At 41.1% G+C, this 22,873-nt stretch overlaps 1 protein-coding gene across 3 annotated transcripts in view; it reads left to right on the plus strand.

Moving 5' to 3' along the window:
* Positions 1-22,873, plus strand: part of LOC112055156 (uncharacterized) — a 39,889-nt gene that overhangs the window by 543 nt on the left and 16,473 nt on the right. For all 3 annotated transcript variants that reach the window (XM_052887196.1, XM_052887195.1, XM_052887197.1), the window contains exons 2-16: positions 1,266-1,404; positions 2,608-2,703; positions 3,468-3,575; positions 5,377-5,549; positions 6,277-6,421; positions 9,097-9,289; positions 10,164-10,230; positions 10,916-11,068; positions 11,733-11,820; positions 12,436-12,475; positions 13,046-13,825; positions 14,950-15,091; positions 16,478-16,532; positions 21,473-21,571; positions 22,167-22,400. In XM_052887196.1, the coding sequence (XP_052743156.1) occupies positions 1,270-1,404; positions 2,608-2,703; positions 3,468-3,575; positions 5,377-5,549; positions 6,277-6,421; positions 9,097-9,289; positions 10,164-10,230; positions 10,916-11,068; positions 11,733-11,820; positions 12,436-12,475; positions 13,046-13,825; positions 14,950-15,091; positions 16,478-16,532; positions 21,473-21,571; positions 22,167-22,400 (2,508 nt within the window). In that variant the 5' untranslated portion in view covers positions 1,266-1,269. The remainder of the gene's footprint in view (positions 1-1,265; positions 1,405-2,607; positions 2,704-3,467; positions 3,576-5,376; positions 5,550-6,276; positions 6,422-9,096; positions 9,290-10,163; positions 10,231-10,915; positions 11,069-11,732; positions 11,821-12,435; positions 12,476-13,045; positions 13,826-14,949; positions 15,092-16,477; positions 16,533-21,472; positions 21,572-22,166; positions 22,401-22,873) is intronic.

Below are 22,873 nucleotides of genomic sequence, written 5' to 3' on the forward strand. Positions count from 1 at the left end.
CTGATAGTAAAACAATGATTTTTTAAAAAGAGCAACTGAGTTTCTTGCTGGGTCTTATCAGCTAATCCTGCCTTTTGAACCGGTGGCAGAGTCTTTACAATTACTCAACCTTGATGTTTCAAAAGTGCTTGTAAACTACAACAAATAAATTAATTTTGATTTTGAGTATTTTGAGATGCATTTATAAGCATTGGAGTGAAGAATCCACTGTTAGATAGGCATATGTTCCATCCACTGTTAGATAGCTATAAGCCTTTCAGTAGCTAGAGCTCAATAAGGATTGACTACAAATAAAAGACAAATTAACTTCGACAAAGCATGTTCAATAACATAATCATCTAGCCTTACTCAATCTTAGATTCTGCACCTGATTGGACTTTATTAATGGATATGTATGAGAAACATTATAAAATCCCAGTGGATGTTGTTATTTCGAGATCTAGCCTAGACATTTTTCTTGTCCAAACAAACTAAGCAAATAGTATTTGTAGAGCTTACTGTGCCGTGGGAGACTAACATTTCAAAGGACCACAGTATAAAAGTGAATAAATATTATGACTTAACGTTGATTGATCGTCAAGGAATTCCTTAACCCTACATCCTGTAGTCACAAGTTCAGAACTCTGCTCAGAGTTTTTTTTCTCTAACACACGATGGACCCGGCACCCTCATGGTGAATCCATGGAATGCTAAGATATTTGTCTCAATGAACAATATAGAGCCGTGATAGCCCAGTGGATATGACCTCTGCCTCCGATTCTGGAGGGCGTAGGTTCGAATCCGGTCCGGGACATGTACCTCCAACTTTTCAGTTGTGTGCATTTTAAGAAATTAAATATCACGTGCCTCAAATGGTGAAGGAAAAACATCGTGAGGAAACCTGCATACCAGAGAATTTCTTAATTATCTGCGTGTGTGAAGTCTGCCAATCCGCATTGGGCCAGCGTGGTGGACTATTGGCCTAACCCCTCTCATTCTGAGAGGAGACTCGAGCTCAGCAGTGAGCCGTATATGGGTTGATAACGTAACGTAACGTAACGAACAATATAAGACTTTAAAAAACCTGTTAACTTAAATGACCTGGGCATCTTTAAGAAAAGAGAATAGGCAACTTCTAAGGCACATTCCACCTTAGGCCATATCTACAGTTACCATCAGGTATAGTGGGCAAGTGCAAGTTTATTCCATATAAAAAATATTGTATAATTCTACTTTTGTTTGACTGTGTATTGATGCTGTAAAAACTGATAAGAGTATGTTTTTAGGAAAATGGCGGCACAGCCTCCCAGCATGGTGCTTGCATACTGGACTGACAAGAATTTAGAGGAATTCTCAGAAGAACTCAGCAAGCACAAGGTTCTTCTGCACCCAGTTCTCAAAAATAAAAGGATTGAAGGGAGATCGGTGATTAATTTTTTCAACATCTTAGTAGCTCTTGTGACTTTGTGCACGCTGTAGGGCACCCCAAGGGGATCATTCAGCTGCTAAGTGTCGAATTTGACACTCAGTGGGTGAATGGTCCCCTGGGGGTGCCCCTACATTGTCTAATTCCACTGTTAGATAGGCATATGTTCTGCAGTGTATGTCAAGCGGCTGATAATGATGATGATATATTTAAACATTCTTGAATCAAACTATTATTATTCTCTCATTTATTTATTTCTCCTTTTGTAACAATGTTGTACATATAAAATATACAAAACACTATTAAAAACTTATAAAAAAAAAATTAACCCTTCCGCTGCGGGACATTTGAGTGCCCAAGCAACCGGTGACAGGGCTTCAGAGAGAACCTCCTCACCCTCTCAAGAATCACTGCCTTCTGTATCCGACTCTTGATCCAACAGTTAAGCAAATGCTTGTTAAGGTGTTAGTCGAAGCTTGTCGCTATAAGACCATTGACTGAAACAAATACATTATATTGTTAAAAATTGCATTAAAATATGTTGCATAATTTATAAGATTTAAGCTTGCAAATATGAGTAGTCTGTATAGTCTAGTGGGAATGTGTGGATAAAATATAGCTATGACACTCACAAATAACGTGACTTTTAGAGGTAAAAGAACCTCTCTAAAATATTAGGATAGTTAGATTTGTGATATATGTATGAGGCTATGGCCTCAAATTTATATAATTTATCCTGTCTCTGTGTGAAGTCTGCCAATCCGTTTTTGGCCTGCGTGGTGAATTAAGGCCTAATCCCTCTCATTCTGAGAAGAGACTCGTGCTCAAATATGGGTTGTTAATGATGATGATGATCCTATCTATATGAACTTTCCTGTACCTAAAAATACCTGTAATTTATATTGAATGTATAATTTATATTAACTTTGTTTAAGTTTTATAATGGTTTTACACATTTAAAAGTATGGTACTTGTGTGCTGTTGGTATTTTGTTGACTTTAAAAAAAAAAAAAAAAAAATGAAAGTAATTTTTTTTATTTGGTTATTCCTATTTGCTTTTCTTAGTATTTTTTTACATACATTATTTAGTCCTCACAGACAGTTATTGTTTTAAATAGGCTGGTAATAATATGAGACTGGTGATTATTCTTAAATAATATGCTTTATCATATTCATATAATATACTTTGTTGTTTGTTTCAGCTGGCGCAGTTGGCGCTAGCCGAGCGGTATGGTTTCAAGGAGTTGAAGGACTTTGTCAACATTCAGCGTGTCGTGCGCCGGGCCTGCCTTGCCAAGGTGCGTTACAGATAAAAACTACTGATAACGCTTGTCAGCGTGAGTGTGGAGTGTGTGAACAAATGGACTTTGGTATTCTTTGTATATAATGTCTAACAAGTGTGTCCACTGATCCGCATCGTACGGATCGCCCGCGACTTTGTCCACCTTTAGAACTCTTTAATCCAGCCCTTATACAGTAGTATCGCTGCAAAAAAACATTGCTGCAAAAAAACATTTCCCCTCACTGCTCTGCTTCTATTGATTGTAGGGTGATGAAATGTATACTATAACCTGCCCAGGAGTATGAAGAATAATAATTATACATAGTGTCGTTAAAATCCGTCGAGTAGTTTTTGTTTCTATAACAAACATACAGACACAGACAGAGACAAACTTTCATAGCGCGGAGTCTAAGCGCGCAGCTAATCTGCGTGTGAAGTTCAGTATCTGGTTTTGGTCTTGCTGACCGAATTCTGAATAATTTCAAAAGAAGTTTTGAATGAAATCTGTTGAATAATTGCCGGCTCTTCTCAGCAGAACCTGACGTTCCAACTGGTAGTTTATAACTATGTAGTATCAATAGTGCCAGCAAAATAAAAAAAAATGATTTTAATGATAAATATAAAAAAGAAACGTGTGCGTCTCGGGACGCTCGACAGAAGTGATAGTTTAAACCGGTTGCGTGGGAGAAAAGGAAGCCAGAGTGGCGGCGTAACGCGTTACGTTCGAAGCGTTTAACCATCCCATAAGTGAAAGTTGTGACCACACTTTGTTGTCTACAGGTCCGAAAACTGGTGGTGCGGTATGGGGTCGACGATGCTCTGCAGCACGCGCCGTTCTGGCTGCAGCGGCTCAACCGGCCATACGAGCTCATCTCTACAGTGATGAAGGTCAGTATTCACCCATATCGGCTCACTGCTGAGCACGAGTCTCCTCAGAATAAGAGAGATTAGGCCAATAGTCAGTACCGTACCAAGCGATTTAGCGTTCCGGTACGATGTCGTGTAGAAACCGAACGGGGTATGGATTTCATTCTACACCTAACAAATTAGCCTGCTTCCATCTTAGATTCCATCATCACTTACCATCAGGTGAGATCGTAGTCAAGGGCTAACTTGTAAAAAATAAAAATAAAAATGTTTTCTTCTACTTTCTTTGTTATTGTTTTTCTTTATTGCCATGAAGTGTAGGTATATGTCACCGTTAAATTGTAAAATAAGTTAGATTATAATCTCTCACTCTCGGTATTGTAATCTGTCGTTACGGATTATAATATACCGAAAAATAACACGTTAAATTGTAATCAGTATGTTCAGTTCACAATGTATCGACAGATTACAATATCGCGAGTGAGATTGTATATTAACTTATTTTACAATTTAACGGTAACATATATAAATAAAAAAATAAATATTTTTGTATATAATTTTAGCGGACTCAAGTGATTACAAAAATAAGAAAACTAATGTCGAACAAAGGTTATGATTCACAACATTTGTCAGGACAACTTAATTAACAAATCACCCTAGAATGGCAGAGAGTGACCATGAGTGAAGTCACGCACTTGTAAACGTTGTGTGTAGGGTTAAAGGTACCTTCGGCTGTTAACAAACACTCCCCTTTTCCACTCAAGTCACTCACCCCGCCTATCCCAAGTAACCCATACAGAATTACACAATAAGAGATGTGAACGCCACGAGCACACTGAAGCCGTCCGTACCGCAAGTGGCAACGAGGCTATAACAATAAAGGAGATGGTCCATTTCAAGTCCACTCTTGTACCAAGTATCATTAAAATTTTAAAAATACAAGGATCTTATTACAATGTATTAAAGTGAATAAATGTAACTAAATAAAAAGAAATAAATAAAATTAAAACCCAAGTTTTTGAGTTATATCAAGATGGCGCCCATAGAGCATCTATGACAATAGGGATGATGACATTTTTTAAATTGTATATAAATTTAGTATGCTAATAGTAAAGCAATTTTGTAAAAGAAACAGGGTATCTGCGATCATTACTTTCGGAGCTACAGGGCTATTTAAAGGGGATTTGTATGTGCGTACAAACAAAATTACCAATATCTTTGTTATTTGTGCGTTTATGTTTATAGTTCACATATTAAAAAATGTCACATTTAATGTAAGGAAGCTAAAACTGTATGAATTTTCATCTAATTACGATAAAAGATTTTTAATAGATTTTGAAATTTTATAATCTCATTTATTTTGCAAATATCCAGACAATCTTTGCATACTTTACAAACATTAACCCTATTTACCCGAATGTATCATAAAAATCATATATTCAAACCTAGTCATCATCCCCATTGACAGCAAACGTCAAATCGATTACTGCATTGAAAACGTCATCAATCCGCCATTATTACCCTTAATAGTGTTGCATTTCTTGGGAAATAATGAATATTATTTCGAATAAATTAAAATAAATTCGTAGATTTTTATAATCAAAAATAGTTTAAAAAAATATATTTTCTTTTATTTCCGCTAGAGTACAATGTCTGGGCTCCATACAATTTTGGACCATCCTTTTAAGTATTTGTTATATATTTCTTAATTTCGCTGGATTCAGGTGGCTCAGTATCGTGATGTTTGGAAGTCCCTACAAAAGGCCTATGTCCTGTGGACGTCCATCGGCTGATATGATGATGATGATGATGTATATTTCAGACGGACAGAATGAAGCCTACTGACAAGCAGAAAGCAGTCTTGTTCATGTGGGAAATGTACGCATGTGTGCGTGAGAACGCGCGCGCAGACGGTGGCAAGCCGAGCAAGCCCACCGTGCTCTTCGAGTTAGCATCCGAGCGGGGCATCCCTAGGCTTAATGTATGCGATATATGGTGAGCGGAAACATTATTAAACCAGTTCTAAAAAGGAGGAGATTCTGAAATCGATGTGTATGTTTTTTTTTTGTCTTTTATGTCACAACTTTGTCATTTATTAACAAATTTTAAATATTCTTTATTTTGTTTTAAAGATATTGGAAAGTCTGTTCAATGTTTATGTTGAAAAGATGTTATATTGTACAGAGTGCTGGGGAGTATTTCCCATAACTCTCTCATATTCTTTACCGATAATTAATTAATAATGTTCGAGGAACATGGGTTCTAAAATTAATATTTTCGGAGTAAATAATATTTCTTTTTGATATAGATCTTAAAATGTGTCGCCTATATGCATCCTTATAATTATGACGTAGCAAAGTTTGACGTAAGGATAGATAAATGCATGTGTTACATGTCTGTGGATAGTCTGAATTACTTTGTATAAAAATATAAAAACTTTTTATTTTATTGGTTAAAAAAAATATTAGTTATGCGTATAAGTGGACACGTCAACACCTTAAAGTTATGGGAAATACTTCTGAGCACCCTGTATAACTAGTCGACCCGGTAAAGCTTCGCTTTGACTTTTGTGCACTTTTTCCCTACCCCTACCTCTACCCTACCCCTACCCCTACCTTACACCTTCCCTACCCCCTACTTTATCCCTACCCTACTACTACTCTACTTCTTCTTTCTTTAATGATGATGAGCTACAGTTGAAATGCCTACGTTGTGTTTACAGGAGTCGCGTATACGATTCAGCGCTGGCCCGACTGCGCACCTCGACGCAGAACGGCGACCTGCCGTGCCTGGAGCGGCCTTCTGCGCTGGAGTGGCGCGTCATCGACTTGGCGCTGCTGTACGAGGACGAACGAGCACTCAGCATGGTGAGTGGTCACAAGCGGCGTTTGTAATAGTCACTTGTACGAGAATTTATGGGCACCCTAATGGGTAGTAGATGGAGAGCCCGTGAACCACAGACCATTTTTGTTTTTTTTTTAAATTTGTGTTTTTCAAAAAAAAATGAAAAATCTGGCCAAGGGACTACAGACAGTTCTAACGGTAAGCATTGATTTACTATACCCATTGACCTCTTATAATAAAAGGACGCACAATCATGTGGAAAATTCACTTAAAAACTGGCTAATTTTGCCAATAATTTCAAGAAAGCATCAATATATGTTCATCTGTACAAAACACTAGTTCGTTCACAACTAAAATATGCTGTTGCTATTTGGAACCCTCATTATGAAAAATATGTTAAGAGCCTTGAAACTGTTTAGTTCAGTTTCAGTTTTAAGTATACATATATATATCTATATCTATACTTCTATACTAATATTATAAAGAGGTAAAGTTTGTAAGTTTGTAAGTTTGTCACATTTTTTAAATGGGGTAATCTTCGGAACTACTGGTCCGATTTTTAAAATTCTTTCACCAGTAGAATGCTACATTATCGGGGAGTGCTATAGGCTATATTTTATATTGGTATCATATATATTAGGCGAGTTATCACAGTTTTTGTCATACAGGTCGGACTAAAAACCTTTTAAACAGACTTATACGCATGCGCTGCCTTAACCATTGTGTAAAATTGAAATTAATGTATGGAGACTTTATGTATCTTTAAAAGTTCTACAAAAAAGTCCGCGACGCCATATATCTATCTCCTATATATTAGCAGATATAGTACCTTTTGTGTTTTAAAAATTATTAATTTTATATACTTAGGTTTACGTCATTATTTATACAACTAAACTTATATCCTTATTAAAATAAATTATTTAATAATCACAAGGATATTATGGAGATAAGATTTGCCCTTTACAGTATGTTAATTACTTAAATAGTTTCAGAGATAATACAAAATTTCTAAAAGACGCAGAAATTCCGCTATATGACGCCCGGCGCTTTCATTTACGTAGTTCCCGTTCCCATGTGAATATGGGGATCAAACATAGCCTATGACACTCGCAAATAACGTAGCTTTCTATTGGTAAAACAATTTTTCAAATCGGTCGGTCCAGTAGATCCAGAGATTACCTCCTACAACCACACGAACTTTAGCTCTTTATATTATTAGCATAGAAGTCTCTATTTCTCTTGGTCATACCACCACTCTCGAAGGACTGGACCGATTTTGCTAAGGGTAGGAGTAAGATAGAGAAGTTACAGGTTAGGGTAGGGTACGGGTAGGGAAGCGTAGGGGTAGGGTAGGTTTAGGGCCGGCTTTAGGGTATTGGTTGGGTAGGGGTAGAGGTAGGGTAGTGGTAGGGTAGAGATACGGGTAGGATAGGGAAGTGGTAGGGTAGGGGTAGGATAGGCGTGAGATAGGGGTACGGGTGGGATAGGGATAGGAAAGGGATACGGTACGGGGAGGGTAGGGGTAGGATGGTGGTAGGGGTTGGATGGGGGTAGGGGTAGGGTGTAGGTAAGGTAGGGGTAGTGTAGGGGTAGGTTTGGGGTAGGGTAGGGGTAGGTTTGGGGTAGGGTGGGGGTAGGGGTAGGGTAGGGTAGGGTAGGGGTAGGGTAGATGTAGAGGTTGGGTAGGGTAGGGTTGGGGTAATGCTAGGGTAGGGGTAGGGTAGGGTAGGGGTAGTAGTAAAGTTGACATCGAAATTTACGCGGACGAAGTCGCGGGCGTCTGCTAGTATATATATATATGTATGTATTTTTGTATGAATATCTTAATGCGGTTCAACAGCATAGCTCTTAGTTTCAGAAAAAACGGGGCTGTGACATACGGACAGACAGACATGACGAATCTGTAAGGGTTCCGTTTTTACCATTTGGCTACGGAACCCTAATAATTATACTTTATACTTGACGGTTGATTGTCTGGATCCTTAAAATCTGGTAACCCCCAAAGCCACCACGGTCTCAACTTCATAATTGGCTACCGTATTTACTTATGGTAGGAGCATGAGCTGACAAACTTTCACCTTTTATAAAATAACGAAGGTCTGGGGTTCACTGGCTCTTAGTCCATAGTGCCAGTCTGTGCAATACCCTTTAATCTAGTCGTGAGGATCGGCAAACCAATTGCATATTCCTAGCATGCTCGGCGAGAATTTCTCTTAAGGACGATGACACTTGACACGTCAAGGTGAGCCATGTGATCCCTATGTCTGCTTTAAATTAAGTAAATAAAAAAATCCAATCCAATTTTTATTCAGAATCTGTTTTCATCATTCACACAATACCGAGATATCGATTTAACGAAATCCAAATGAAAAAAAAAATTAAAATGTCCTTTAAAAAAATCAATTACAATTACATAAGTTTTTTCAAGTTGGCTAAGTTCACAAGCATTTTTGCGTGTGTATGTGTTTGTTTACCGCTTTTTCGTTACGTGACGATTTCTACCTGAGTGCCAAGTGGGAGTTATCAATGTTTTCATACTATGACGATCGCGTAAACTTAAACGGTTAAGAAAATCGCGTTTACGTTTACGCGATCGTCAAAACATGAAAACTTTGTAAACTCCAACTAGGCCTAACTGTTTACTGTAAGCCGCATAAGAACTTCGTTCCACAAAATGATACCACTTGGCTTGTTACAGAACGCGTTCGCCAACACAGTAGAGACAGAAGCGCTGCTACTTCTGTATGGGCTCATGAGTCGAACGCGTCGCAAACGCACGCACTCAGCGGAGCGGCGACCACCTACCAGAAAGTGTGCACCTTCCGTGAAAGCCTCGCTCGAACAAAACGTCCGAGCTGAATCTGGCCAAGGGACTACAAACAGTTCTAACGGTAAGCATTCATTTGCTGTCGCCATTGACCTCTTATAATAAAAGGACGCACAATCATGTAGAAAATTTCACTTAAAAGCTGGCTAATTTTGCTTTGACAGTTTTAGAATTATTGGTAAAGAAAATGATACCTAAAGGCCTTAATATATAGTCCAATATTCAATTAAATCCCAAATTCAGAGCAAATTCCACCTTGAGAATTGAGTTTAAAGTTGAATTTGCAAATGCGACTACTTGAATTGAGTGTCAAGAAGTTTTTGTTTTTTTTTTATTCTTTACAAGTTAGCCCTTGACTACAATCTCACCTGATGGTAAGTGATGATGCAATCTAAGATGGAAACGGGCTAACTTTTTAGGAGGAGGATGAAAATCCACACTCCTTTCGGTTTCTACACGACATCGTACCGGAACGCCAAATCGCTTGGCGGTACGTCTTTGTCGGTAGGGTGGTAACTAGCCACGGCCAAAGCCAGACCTGAACCAATTAAGAAAACCTCAATCGGCCCAGCCGGGGATCGAACCCAGGACCTCCGTAATGTTCTTCCGTCAAGGACGGAGGGCGTCAGTTGTGTTTGGCACTCATTGAGTGGGGACGTGTTTTGGTCGCTGATTGTGCATCCACTTTTGAATAGGAGTTCAAATCCGGTCCGGGGCATGCAGCTCCAACTTTGTAGTTGTGTGCATTTATAAAACTAAATATCACATGTCTCAAACGATGAAGGAAAAACAACCTTCATACCAGAGAATTTTCTCAATTCTTAGCGTGTGTGAAGTCTGCCAATCCGCTATTGGCCTAACCCCTCTCATTCTGAGAGGAGACTCGAGCTCAGCAGCGAGCCGAATATGGGTTGATAATGATGTTGGTTTCTCCGCAGCGACTGACGGCGTGGAGTGGGAGAGCGCCGAAGTATGGGCTGCAGTGACCGTCACATACTGTAAAAGGTAAAGCGTTTTTATTATAAGACGTATATAGAAGAGTTCGTTTCAATCTTGAAAGTTTGCCGCGATTCACGATAATAGTACGTATTGTTACGGAGATCCCTATTATTACAGACATAGGGTTCATAATTGCTTTGCAATATAGGGTTCAAATTCGTATAAAATCGGGTTGTTTACCATTTGAGATAGGATGTCTTATTGCCTTGTTTATGTCGAATTTCGCGGAATCATTCTGACGGGTCGGACCGGACGATCGGGACAGTTAACTTTCAGAGCGTTTCAGTGTTTAGATACTTGGATTAAGGAATGGAATAAAGTCTTATACGAGTCACCAGAGGGCCTAGTGGCAGTTTGGTACTGTGACGATCGCGTTAACGTATACGCGAATTTGTATGGAATCTAGTGTCACTAGATGGCGCTGTTTCAATTCCTTAGAAATTCGCGTTTACGTTAACGCGATCGTCACAGTACCAAACTGCCACTAGGCCCTCTAGGTAACAGTATGTAAACATTGAAAACTCCCACTAGGTGTTTTCAATGTTTTCATGGTTACAAACATACGTTTAATTCCAAATCCTCGAACATAGTTCGCAACAGTATTATGAACGGCATAAGGCAACTGTCACCGTACTCATGCTATGTAAAAAACACTTTAATGAACTTGGTTGTATGTGTGCGTTGGTTGCAGCGGGCGCGAGGCGTCGCTGGTGACGCTGCAGCGGCGCTGGTACGAGCTGCTGGCGTTGGCGCGACGCGCGCTGCTGCGAGCGCGCCGCTCGCTGCAGACGTCGAGCGAGCGCGCGCACAAACCGCACCCGCTGCTGCTCGCGCTGGCCAAGTTGTACGGTTACATTTTCTTTTTTTTTTTGTACCCCATGACTACAATCTCACCTGATGGTAAGTGATGTGCAATTTAAGGTCTCCAAGACTGTGGTGGACCTGTAATGACTTGAGGTTACTACAACATTGATGAGTTCCTTAAAGATAAAAGCGCTTGGAGGCCATTCGATCAGCTTCCGCCTTCACACAAAAAGTAAAACTATATGAAATTGTAATGCCGTCATCCTTCCGTTTGCGTTTTATCTATTAATTACGGGACACCCTGTATATTGAACTTGAAAATAATTATTGAAATGTGATGTGATAGACTTGTAGCTACTACATTCACACTTCAGCTGATCGTCATGCGTTACCTCGACACACACGTGCATACCATCGAAAGCATACGACCGCTCGCCGCGACGAACCGCAGCTGACTGAGGCTAGCAGCGCAGGCGCGCGATATTTACGTACAGAGTTCGACGATCGGCGAATGCTGTGTGCACGTGCACGCGCACGTGCGTGCGTGCGTGCAATGCGTGTGTGTCGAGGTAACATATGAAGTTCAGCTGAAGTATGAATGTAGGTAGCTACAGACTCTTCAAAAACGAATATTATTTACCCCGATTTTATATTGTACTATACCGTGTGTCGTTGTGTGCGGTGGTGTAACTGATTGTGCGCAGGTTCCCGCACGTGGTGACGTCACCGCTGCCGAGCTGGCAGGCGCTGGTGCAAGGCGGCCGCATCCAGATCGACCCTGTTGTACCCTCGGTGAGCAAAGGACACTGACAACACACACAGGCAATTATGTTACACACGGCACAATTTATGTTACAAACGGGACCATTCATAATTTGTATTACACATGGAACCATTCATAAATAGGCTACTTGACACATTTTTTAAAAGGTTATCAAATTGTTCATTAGCTTTCTACTAGATTGAAAAAAGCCTTAATTCATAATTTATGTTACATACTAGCGGATGCCCGCGACTTCGTCCTCGTGAAACCCTTCTGTACGCCTACCCTACCCTACCCTAAGTATCCTATGTCTGTCTCCTGGTTCTAAGCTACCTTTCCACCAATTTTCAGCCAAATCGGTCCAGCCGTTCTTGAGTTATAAAGGACCATTCATAATTTATGTTACACACGGGGATAAATCATAATAGTTTACGGTACAATTCAAAATTTATATTCATAAATTATGTTACACACTAGAGCATTCATAATAATTTATGTCACACAAAGATCATTCATTAAAAAATATGTTACATACCGGACCATTCATAATTTATGTTACACACGGGACCATTAATATTTTTTTACAAGAGTAGTTCTCAGCTATTGCTCGCAACCATGTAATATTGAACTGTTTGTGTCGACAGAAAAACATACCAGCTTTGGACAACGCGCCGTGTCCTTCATGTGAGTATCATCACTTTAACTACAAGTTGATGTCTTTAGTTAAGAATCATAGCTTTGAACTTTGATCAAGTTTGAATGGTCGAATTCGGTTAAGGTTGAAGGTTAAGGGTGTAAGTTTTACAGTTAAACTTTACTTTAATTACAATATAAGATGATTCCCTTGAAACATACAAATATATTATGTTGTTAATAATATTAGAGAAGATACCTGTGTGTGTAAATATTCTAATTCAATTTTCTATAGAGTAGACAATCTCCTGGCGATCACCATGAAGGTAAAGTTTAGGTTTGTACTAATACATATTATCGATTTAGATTTTATTATTGAATTAAATAATTAAATAATAATTGAATTGAATTAAATAATAAATATTATTGAATTAAATAATTTTCAGAAATCATTTGATATCTGAAAATAGATTAAAATAGAAATAATGCAATATTTTATTAAAACTATAGCCTTTAGAAACTTGACTGCTGATCTGTTGGAATGGAGTGACGACGAACCAGAAATTATTGAAAATAACTTTAAAATAAAAATAACAAATGCAATATTTTTTTTAATTATAGCGTTGAGAGACTTGACTGCCGATCTGTTAGAATGGAGTGACGACGAACCAGAAATTATTGAAAACAACCCTGAATGTATAGAGATAAACACAGATGACGAAGACACTGATAATAAAATACAGAACATAAAGAAATCATCACCACTAAAAGTTATTAAAACTGAACCAATTGAAAATATCGATACTACACAAATAAAACAGGAAGATACAGCTGCTTACGATAGTGTTCAAACACAAAAGCCTTGTATAAAAATCGAAAAACCATCGGCTACAATAAAAACGGAACCGTTATATGAGACAGCAAAAGCTATATTCAATAGCACATTACAACTATACATTGGCAAACAGGATAAACAAACAGGACCAAAAAAGAAATCCAGAATCACGTTTGAAGATGAAGACGATTTGGAAGAAATATTCAATCTTAATAACGAGAATCTGAATGTGTGCATCGATAATGTGAAAACGGAACCAAATAATAGACACGATAAAAAATCATCCATAAAAGACGCCACTGTGTCCAGAATTAGTAGAAATATGAGAATTAAAAGAGAAAAGGCACAACGCGCTGCTCTTTCAAATGATGTTCACGACAATGTTGGTCAGTTCAAAAAACTTTCAACAGATAATTATTATAAGAGAGTGCCACGGGATGCAATACAAGTGGCAAATAAATACACACATGATGAACAGAGAAATGCAGCTGCACTCAGCACGAGTGAAGAGAACAGTGACTCGGATGGCCTTTGTGGTGATGATGAGGAAGTTCCCGACAATGTTGGTACGTCTATTTATTATTCAACATCCTTATATCAACGGTTTATCTGTTTTTTTATTCTCTACACGTTAGCCCTTGACTGCAATCTCTCCTGATGATAAGTGATGATGCAATATAAGATGGAAGCAGACTAACTTGTTAAGAGTAGGATGAAATCCACAGTCCTTTCGGTTCAGTTTACTATCAATTTGATTGTAAATTTTACACAGACTAACAAACATATAGACAGAATATTCGATTACTTCGATGTTTTGCTGTTCCGGCCTGAAGAATCGATTATTTTTAGATATTGTTTTTATTGAAACGTTGCTTGCCCACCCGCACGTCGGCTTGCTAGGCACATACAATATACATACGTCAATTCTATACATAAGCATTGTATAGAATTGACGTAGTGACATATGTTTTGGATCATAATTATGATATCATCATGATTTTTATTTACTACTTTTACTGATGTGTGTAAGTATTGTTTAAATATAATTATTTATTTATTTATTTAACCTTTAAGTATGGACGTAATTTTTTTAACACTCTTATGAACGCGTGGTATCACGTCTCTTTCTTAGCGGATGCTTACGTCATAACATCTACCTGCATGCTAAATTTCAGCCCGATCCGTCCAGTGGTTTGGGCTGTGCATTGATAGATCACTATGTCCTCAGACCAATTATTGTATAGGACCTGCCTCGTTAGACGTTACTTTTCTGTCAAAGTATATGATCAACGATCTAATGCGATTATAAAAACTGTATCTATATAATCGATGTTTCATAGTTGTAATCGTGTTCGTCGGTTAAAGAGCTCCGTAAAAGTACCTTTTTGTGTAATTGAATGGTGTAAAAAACGTGCACAAACTTCTAGTTTAGTATAAGATATATACCAAATCTAAGCTCGTTTTCCTCAGAAAATGACAGACAATTTTGTTCGTGGCTATGAGTGCGATACAGGTCCTTCTATAATTGGTCTGAGACTATGTCAGTCAGTCACGTTTGAGTTAAAAACTAATTAATCTTATTAAGTCATTGTGTTACATGATACAAGGGCATTCGATGCTGCATACAGATCCATCAACCAAATCAATTTGTCACTTTTGATGGTTTGGAACTTGTCTGTCCGTGTTTCAGACGAGAAGCTGCTGCAGTTGTCGCGCGTGGTGCTAACGCCGGTGGAGTACTTGGAGAATTGGCGGCTGGCTCGCGGAGGCACCATCAACTGCCGCGGCTTTAGCGTCAAGCGGTTCGCCGCTCCTGTGTTCGTCTCGCCCGGGTACGGATACATTACGATATAATTCATCATTCATCATCATTATCAGCCTCAGACTCAGACCAATTATAGTATAGGACCTGCCTCGCTAGACGTTACTTTTCTGTCAAAGTATATGATCAACGATCTAATGCGATTATAAAAGCTGTCTCTATAGAATCGATGTTACATAGTTGTAATCGTGTTCGTCGGTTAAAGAGCTCCGTAAAAATACTTTTTTGTGTAATTGAATTGTGTAAAAAACGGGCAAAAACTTCTAATATAATATAAGATATATACAAAATCTAACATTGTTTTCCTCAGAAAATGACAGACCATTTTGTTCGTGACTATGAGTGTGATACAGGTCCTTCTATAATTGGTCTGAGGCCTCAGACCAATGGGGATGATGACTAGGTTTGAATATATTGTTTTTTATGATACATTCGGGTTAATGGGGTCAATGTTAACTAATTTATACATAAAAATCAAAGATTGTCTGGATATTTGCAAAATAAATGAAATTATAAAATTTGAAAATCTACTAAAAATCTTTTATCGTAATTAGATGAAAATTTTAGATAGAAGCAGGCGTTACTTTGCGGAAGTTCATCATGATTATATAATGATTTATTTATTTTGCTATCATGCGCGAAAAGTCGACGAACCCATGCGACAACGTCACCCAGGTCCGACAAAATACTCGGCAACACGCACTGATCGAAGACTTTCATCTTCAGGGATATGATAAAAACAGGGATTTGATCAAATCACGGAAGATGTTAAAATAACAACATGATTTTATCTTTTACCTAAACAAATCGTAGTGAATTGAACAAATCCCTTTCTGAGCTCAGCAGTGAGCCGAATATGGATTGATAATGATAATGAGGAATATTAATTTATCAGCCTATTTTAACGGCCTAGCCATATAGGAGAGGGGATATCTATATACCGCCGTCTGTAAACCGCCCCGACAGTTATGAGTACAATACAAGAAAACCTTTAACATTATTAAAAATGACCTCAAGCTAATTCACACCCTAGCGTTAAAAAAAATTAACAACCTGTTTAATTCTGTTTTGTAAGTATGAAGTCGTTGTAGTATGACCTAGTTTAATAATAATAATAATAATTTATTTGCTTTAAAAGGGTTTAGGTAGAATAGGTAAAGGTAGAATGACCTTCCTCGAAAGGGACCGACGAGCCGCATAGCGGCATCGCGGCGAATAGAGGTGTTTGAAAATACAGGATTTTTTAAAATAATCGATCTTTAAAAGTTTCTTACAATCGTAATTCATTGAATTGTACTTTGTTTTTTTAAGGCGAAGGAAACTTCACGGTGTGTAGGACACTGTTTTACTTTCTTTTTAACATATTGTATATGAAAATAAAGTTTTCTTTCGACAGGGAGTTGAAAACGTGTCGGCGCTACAAACGACCAGTGGAATTTGCCGCATCTTGGGTGAGTCATCATCAGATGTTAATGGCACATTACAGAGTGAGGTGTCCCTAATAGAAAGAGTGGTTGACGGCCTCTGTGGCGCAGTGGTATGCGCTTCGGATTTACACGACGGGAGGTCCTGGGTTCGATCCTTGGCTGGGCCGATTGAGGTTTTCTTAATTGGCCCAGGTCTGGGGAGGCTTCGGCCGTGGCTTGTTACCACCCTACCGGCAAAGACGTACCGCCAATTGATTTACGATTCCGGTACGATGCCGTTAGAAGCCGAAAGGGGCGTGGATTTTCATCCTCCTCCACAAGTTAACCCGCTTCCATCTTAGATTACATCATCACTTACCATCAGATAAGATTGTAGTGAAGAGCTAATTTGTAAAGAACAAAAAAAAATGAGTTAAAACCTTGTTTTAAAATTGCATGTTCCTCATTATTCGAATTATTCAAATTGAGTGTTAGGGATATTTCTTTACTAGCGCGACTATTTCCGCCCTTAATCCGGCCCTGTCGCAAAATTTGTTCTGAGCAAACGTCAACTAACTAAAAAATACATCCCTGCCGAACTTAAAAAGTTGTCATTTAAAAACTAAGGGCTAATCTATACTAATATTATGTTTTTTAGTTTGGCGGTTATTCCTTTAGTGACATCAAGTAACATCGTGACGTAAGAAAATGAACGACAGCATTTTTGACGTTTGGAAAAATTTATTAAATACATAATAATAATAATAATAATAATAATAATAATAATAATAATTCGCCGTGTGGCACCGGCAGATTAGAATGTTGCCACCCCTATCTTTCCCGAGGGTGTCGTAAGAGGCGACTAAGGGACATCGGAGAATCGTTTGGTATCTTTTGGTTCTCCGAAATCAAGCTAGCTGGCTTAAAAAAACATCCTCCTCGGGGACCTGAGTGGACCCCGGGTGATGTAACCTCCACTCACCCCCCCCTAAAAAATATGATGATGGAACAACAGAGAGCGCGATTAGGGCCGCTACCTGGGGGCCGCCAGGGCGCGTCTGGGGCTGGCGCTGGACGTGGCAGCATGCGAGCCGCCAGCCAACATAGTCGACCGGCACTACCACCTGACCGGTCGACACTTCCATCATCCCCATCAGAGGGCTTGGCTTCGACAGGGTCCCCTAGGGCCCAATCTTCGGAGCCCGCCGCTGGTGGCGTACGGCGCATGAAATGGACATGCGACATGAATAAAAATGTCATGCGCGCGTACTACAGGGCTACAGGGGGAGAAACCGGACGGACTGGCTACCGAGCAGCAATGTACCGCGAGTTCTTGCTGCTTGAGCCGCACTTAACTGTCACGGAACAGAACCTAGCAGATCGAGCTCGGTTTATTCAGCGTTCTAACATCTTCAACGCGACCGAGCTCGAACGATTACGACGTGAGGCTATTCCCGAAGTGCCAACCTCTTCTGCAGAGCAAATCGTCTCACCGGCGGCGCCTGTCCGCGAAGAGACTGAACCTATGTCCCAAGATTTGCATGCAGAGGAGGAGGACACTGAGGGAACCGTCTCCCTTGATTTAGAGCGGATGAGAAGGATCCTAGAAGAGACGATTGCTGAAATCCGTAATGCTCCTCTAGAGAATCGTCCGCGGCTCTCCCGTATTGCGCTAAATATAGCGACGCGGGATGTCATTGAGGCTGTCAACAAAATGCTGCCCCAACATCTGGCGGGCAGCACTGGTCTGGATGATACGGCTTCTATCCTTTTCGGGGCAGCCCTAACCATCCACCGTTTCATTGGTATCAAAACCAAGGAACCTGGACGCCCGGGGCGTTCTGTTAATAACATCAGAGCAGAACCAGCCTGGAAGAGAAGGATAGAACGCCGTATCACCCTTGCCAGAGGCCTCATTGGCAGACTGCTATGCTTCAGGTTGGGCAATAGAAGGCCAAGGATTGTGCGCTCCGTCAGAATAGCCTTTAACGGGCTCGGGGTTAGGCTGGATCAGCCGGACATAACCCTAAAACTGACGGAGCGCATCGACGACCTGAAGCAGAAAATCGCTGCATGGGGGAACCGCATACGACGATACTCGGAAAGAGTTGAGCGATTTCAGCAAAATCGTCTTTTCTCGAGTGATCAGAAAAGGTTCTACAACAGATTGGAGTGTCCTGCAGTCTGTTCTACCTCTCCACAGCCGAATCCGGCTGACCTTATCGCTTTTTGGCGAAACATATGGTCAAGAGAGGTAGAGCACGATGAGGGTCCTTGGATTTCGGCGATAGAGGAGACATGTGCCGCAATCAGGCCGATGAACCCAGTCGCCATCTCTACGGAGGATGTAGTTGGTGCAGTAAGGCGGGCCGCGAACTGGAAAAGTCCGGGGCCCGACGGACTGCATCACTACTGGCTGAAGGCGTTCTCGACTTGCCATGTCACCTTGGCTCGCCAATTCCAAGAGGCTCTCGAGCAAGGGACACTCCCGAACCTTTTCACCACCGGGATCACTCATTTAGCTCCAAAGACCACCGACACCGTAGATCCCTCAAAATACCGCCCCATCACGTGTCTTACTACCATCTATAAGACACTGACATCCATTCTGAGCTCTAAGATAACTCGTCATGTAGACGATAATAACATCATGTCTGGGGCTCAGAACGGATGTCGGGGTGGTAGTCGTGGTACCAAGGAGCTCCTTCTCATCGACTCCGTCGCGGGCCAATTGGTCAAGCGCAACCGCCGGAATTTTGCCGCAGCCTGGATTGACTATAAAAAGGCATTCGACTCGGTGCCTCATTCGTGGCTCTTGAGGGTCCTTGAGCTGTACAAAATCGATTGTACAGTTCAAGACTTCCTCCGGTCATGTATGGGGCAATGGAGCACGATCCTTTGTCTCCATGGCGAGCGGTTGGCGGCTGCCGATGACCGGATTAGGATACGCCGGGGTATCTTCCAGGGTGACTGTCTGAGTCCACTATGGTTTTGCTTGGCCTTGAATCCTCTCAGTACATTACTAGAGGGTTCGGGAACAGGCTTTCAGTTTCGGAGAGGAGGGACAAAAGTGCCTCACCTTCTCTACATGGACGACCTCAAACTGGTAGCGCCCAATGCTACCCGACTGCAGGAATTACTGAATCTCACCACGGGATTCAGTAATTCCATCAGAATGGAGCTAGGACTAGACAAGTGTGCGGTCTTGCATGTGGAGAGGGGTCAGGTCACTCATACGGTCGGGATCAATCCTGACCTGCTTAACATCAAGACCCTTTCTGAAACTGAATCTTACCGGTATCTGGGCATGTCACAATCTATAGGGGTGCAAGAGGCGGACATGAAACAGTCAGTTTGCGAGGGTTTTTATCGACGTCTGACAAAGGTCTGTAAAAGTTATTTGTCGGGCGCCAATAAGATTCGAGCTTATAACGGCTGGGTCATGCCTGTTCTCATGTACACCTTTGGCGTGCTCAGATGGACTCAGACCGAATTAGACGTCCTGGATAGAAGGGTCCGCACGACTATGACTCTCTATCGTATGCATCACCCAAAATCGTCTGTCATGAGATTGTATGTCCCCCGAAAGTGTGGTGGTCGAGGCCTACTTAGCGCCAAGACCATGCACAATCGGGAGATATGCAGCCTCAGGACCTACTTCGAGACGAAAAGGGAGTCCCCGATGCATACAGAAGTCATAGCATGTGATAAAGGACTCACCCCGCTATCCTTGGCCAACAGCGAATGGCAAAAACCAGTGGTACAGAGCATCTCTGACCGGGAGACCGTATGGAAGGGGAAGGAGCTGCACGGACGCTTTTTTAAGGCTCTTCATGAGCCCCATGTCAGTAAAAAAGCGTCTGTGCAGTGGCTGCGCTTCGGTGACCTCTTTGGGGAAACCGAAGGGTTTGTCTTTGCGATACAAGATCAGGTGGTAAAGACGCGGAACTACCGAAAGTACATTCTGAAGGATGGCACTCACGACATCTGTCGAGCCTGTCGCCATCCCGGCGAGTCACTCAGACATGTCCTTTCGGGTTGTTCAGCTCTTGCCAACACTGAGTATCTGCACAGACACAACCAAGCAGCCAAAATCCTTCACCAAGAGCTTGCTCTGACGTACGGTCTCCTGGACCAGAGGTTGCCTTATTACAAGTACACACCGGTGCCAGTGCTTGAACGCGACGGAGTCCGGCTCTATTGGGACCGGTCCATTATCACGGACAGGACTATTCTTGCGAATAAGCCTGACATCGTGGTGTTGGACCGGGCACAGTCGAGGGTGTTTTTAGTGGACATCACAATTCCATATGACGAGAACCTTGTGAGAGCTGAGACAGAGAAAAAACGTAAATATCTAGATCTGGCTCACGAGGTTACCGCCATGTGGCATGTGGAGTCCACTGAAATCATCCCCATCGTCATATCTGCCAACGGTTTGATCCCAGTCAGCCTCGCTCACCATCTGAGGCGGCTGGGGTTCCGTGGCAGTTCGCTCGCAGGCAAGATGCAAAAAGCGGTCTTGCTGGACTCGGCTAGGATAGTCCGCCGGTTTCTCCACCTGTCGCCCTGACCCCCGGCCGTTTGGTCTCCCTGCCGGGGTGAATCCTCCGCCCGGTGCATATATGTATTTATGTAATATATATTTAAGTTTATTTATTTTGTGTATTTAAGTAAGTTTATTTATTTTCCCTTTGGCTTTTATATATATTTATTTTGTACCGGGCGTGAGAGTAGAATGCATGTATAATAATAATAATAATTTATTTGCCAAATTGTGGGTTACAAATAGATCTTCGAATAATGGTATGATTTCCAACACAATTTTCCAACATAATTTTCGTTAAATATAGTTTACTATTAAGTCGTTAACTTTTATTAATTAATAGATATATTTCGGAGCCTTATTCCTTGTACTACACGAAATTAATATTGTTTTTATTAAATTTAATATGAATCAACTACCCTATTGTGTGTTGTCCCAGCCTGAAGTATCGACGGTATGCGCTAGTCGGGAGGAGTCGTTTGCGTGCATAGCGCAGCGGGTACGAGACGACATACACAGCATGCCGCGGGAATTGCAGGTGATGTGCGGGGCTATGGGGGGCTAAAAAGAGGGGGGATGGGGGCATGTACTTGTGTTTATTTTGAAAGAAGTAATTCAATCATTTGTCGATATTATATTAGTGTTAACTCCATGTAACGTCACTCGATTTAACGACAAACTCGCTAAAGCGTCGACATCAGATGGCTTTGATTGGTTTAGCTAGCCTTCCATACAATGACACACTCCATCCATATAGATGTCACCGTTAAATTGTAAAATACGCAGCATGCCGCGAGAATTGCAGGTGATGTGCGGTGCTATGAAGGAGGAGAGGGAGGGGAGGCATGTACTTGTGTTTATTTTGAAAGAAGTAATTCAATCATAAGTCGATATAGTAGTGTTAACTCCATGTAACGACACTCGATTTAACGACAAACTCGCTAAAGCGGCGACATCACATGGCTTTGATTGGTTTAGCTTGCCTTCCATACAATGACACACTCCATCCATATAGATGTCACCGTTAAATCGTAAAATACGCAGCATGCCGCGAGAATTGCAGGGCTATGAGGAAGGAAAAAGGGGGGGGGGGGGCATGCACTTGTGTTTATTTTATGTATCGTTGGCTGTAGATGAAGAGGAAGCGCCTGACGCGGCGGTTGCGGTTGCCGCGCACACTGCCGAGCGGTTTCTGGCGCAGCGAGCACAACATGGCGCTACTGCGCGAATGCTGCGGCGCGCCGCACGTGCGGCTGGAGCGGCTCGCCGCGCGGGCCGTCAAGCGCGTCGAGCTCAGCGACATCGAGGAGGTGCGGCGCATCAACCGCACCATACTTACGGCGCAAGTTGCACCTATTAACGTCGAGGTGAGGTTTGCCGCGGGGAGTTAGATAGGGGAGGGATTTGAGGCTATATTATATTGTTTATGTATTGTCAAATTAATACCACTGGGCCTAAAATGTGCGCCAAGAAATAATTCTACTGTTGTATACGATACGAATACAAATTTTTAGCAATGTTAATAAAATACAAAATATACAAAACACTAACAGTAATATTATAAAAAAAATTCAACCTTCTCGTTGCGTGACATTGAGTGCCCAAGCAACCGGTGATCAGGAATCCAGTGTGGAACCTCCTCACAATACGCGCCGTCTCAAGAATCACTGTCTTCTGTCCAGCAGTTAAGCGAAAGAGTGTTTGTCGAAGCTTTTCGCTACCATTGAAACGACTATCGGAACAATAATTCAATTCTATTATTATATTTTTATATTTCAAAAATCAAAGCACTTGCCAATTTTTAAGTTTAAGTTCTAATAGTTTTGATATCGAACTCGTG

This window comes from Bicyclus anynana, chromosome 18, assembly GCF_947172395.1.
Source record: "Bicyclus anynana chromosome 18, ilBicAnyn1.1, whole genome shotgun sequence".
Classification (NCBI taxonomy): Eukaryota; Metazoa; Arthropoda; class Insecta; order Lepidoptera; family Nymphalidae; genus Bicyclus; species Bicyclus anynana.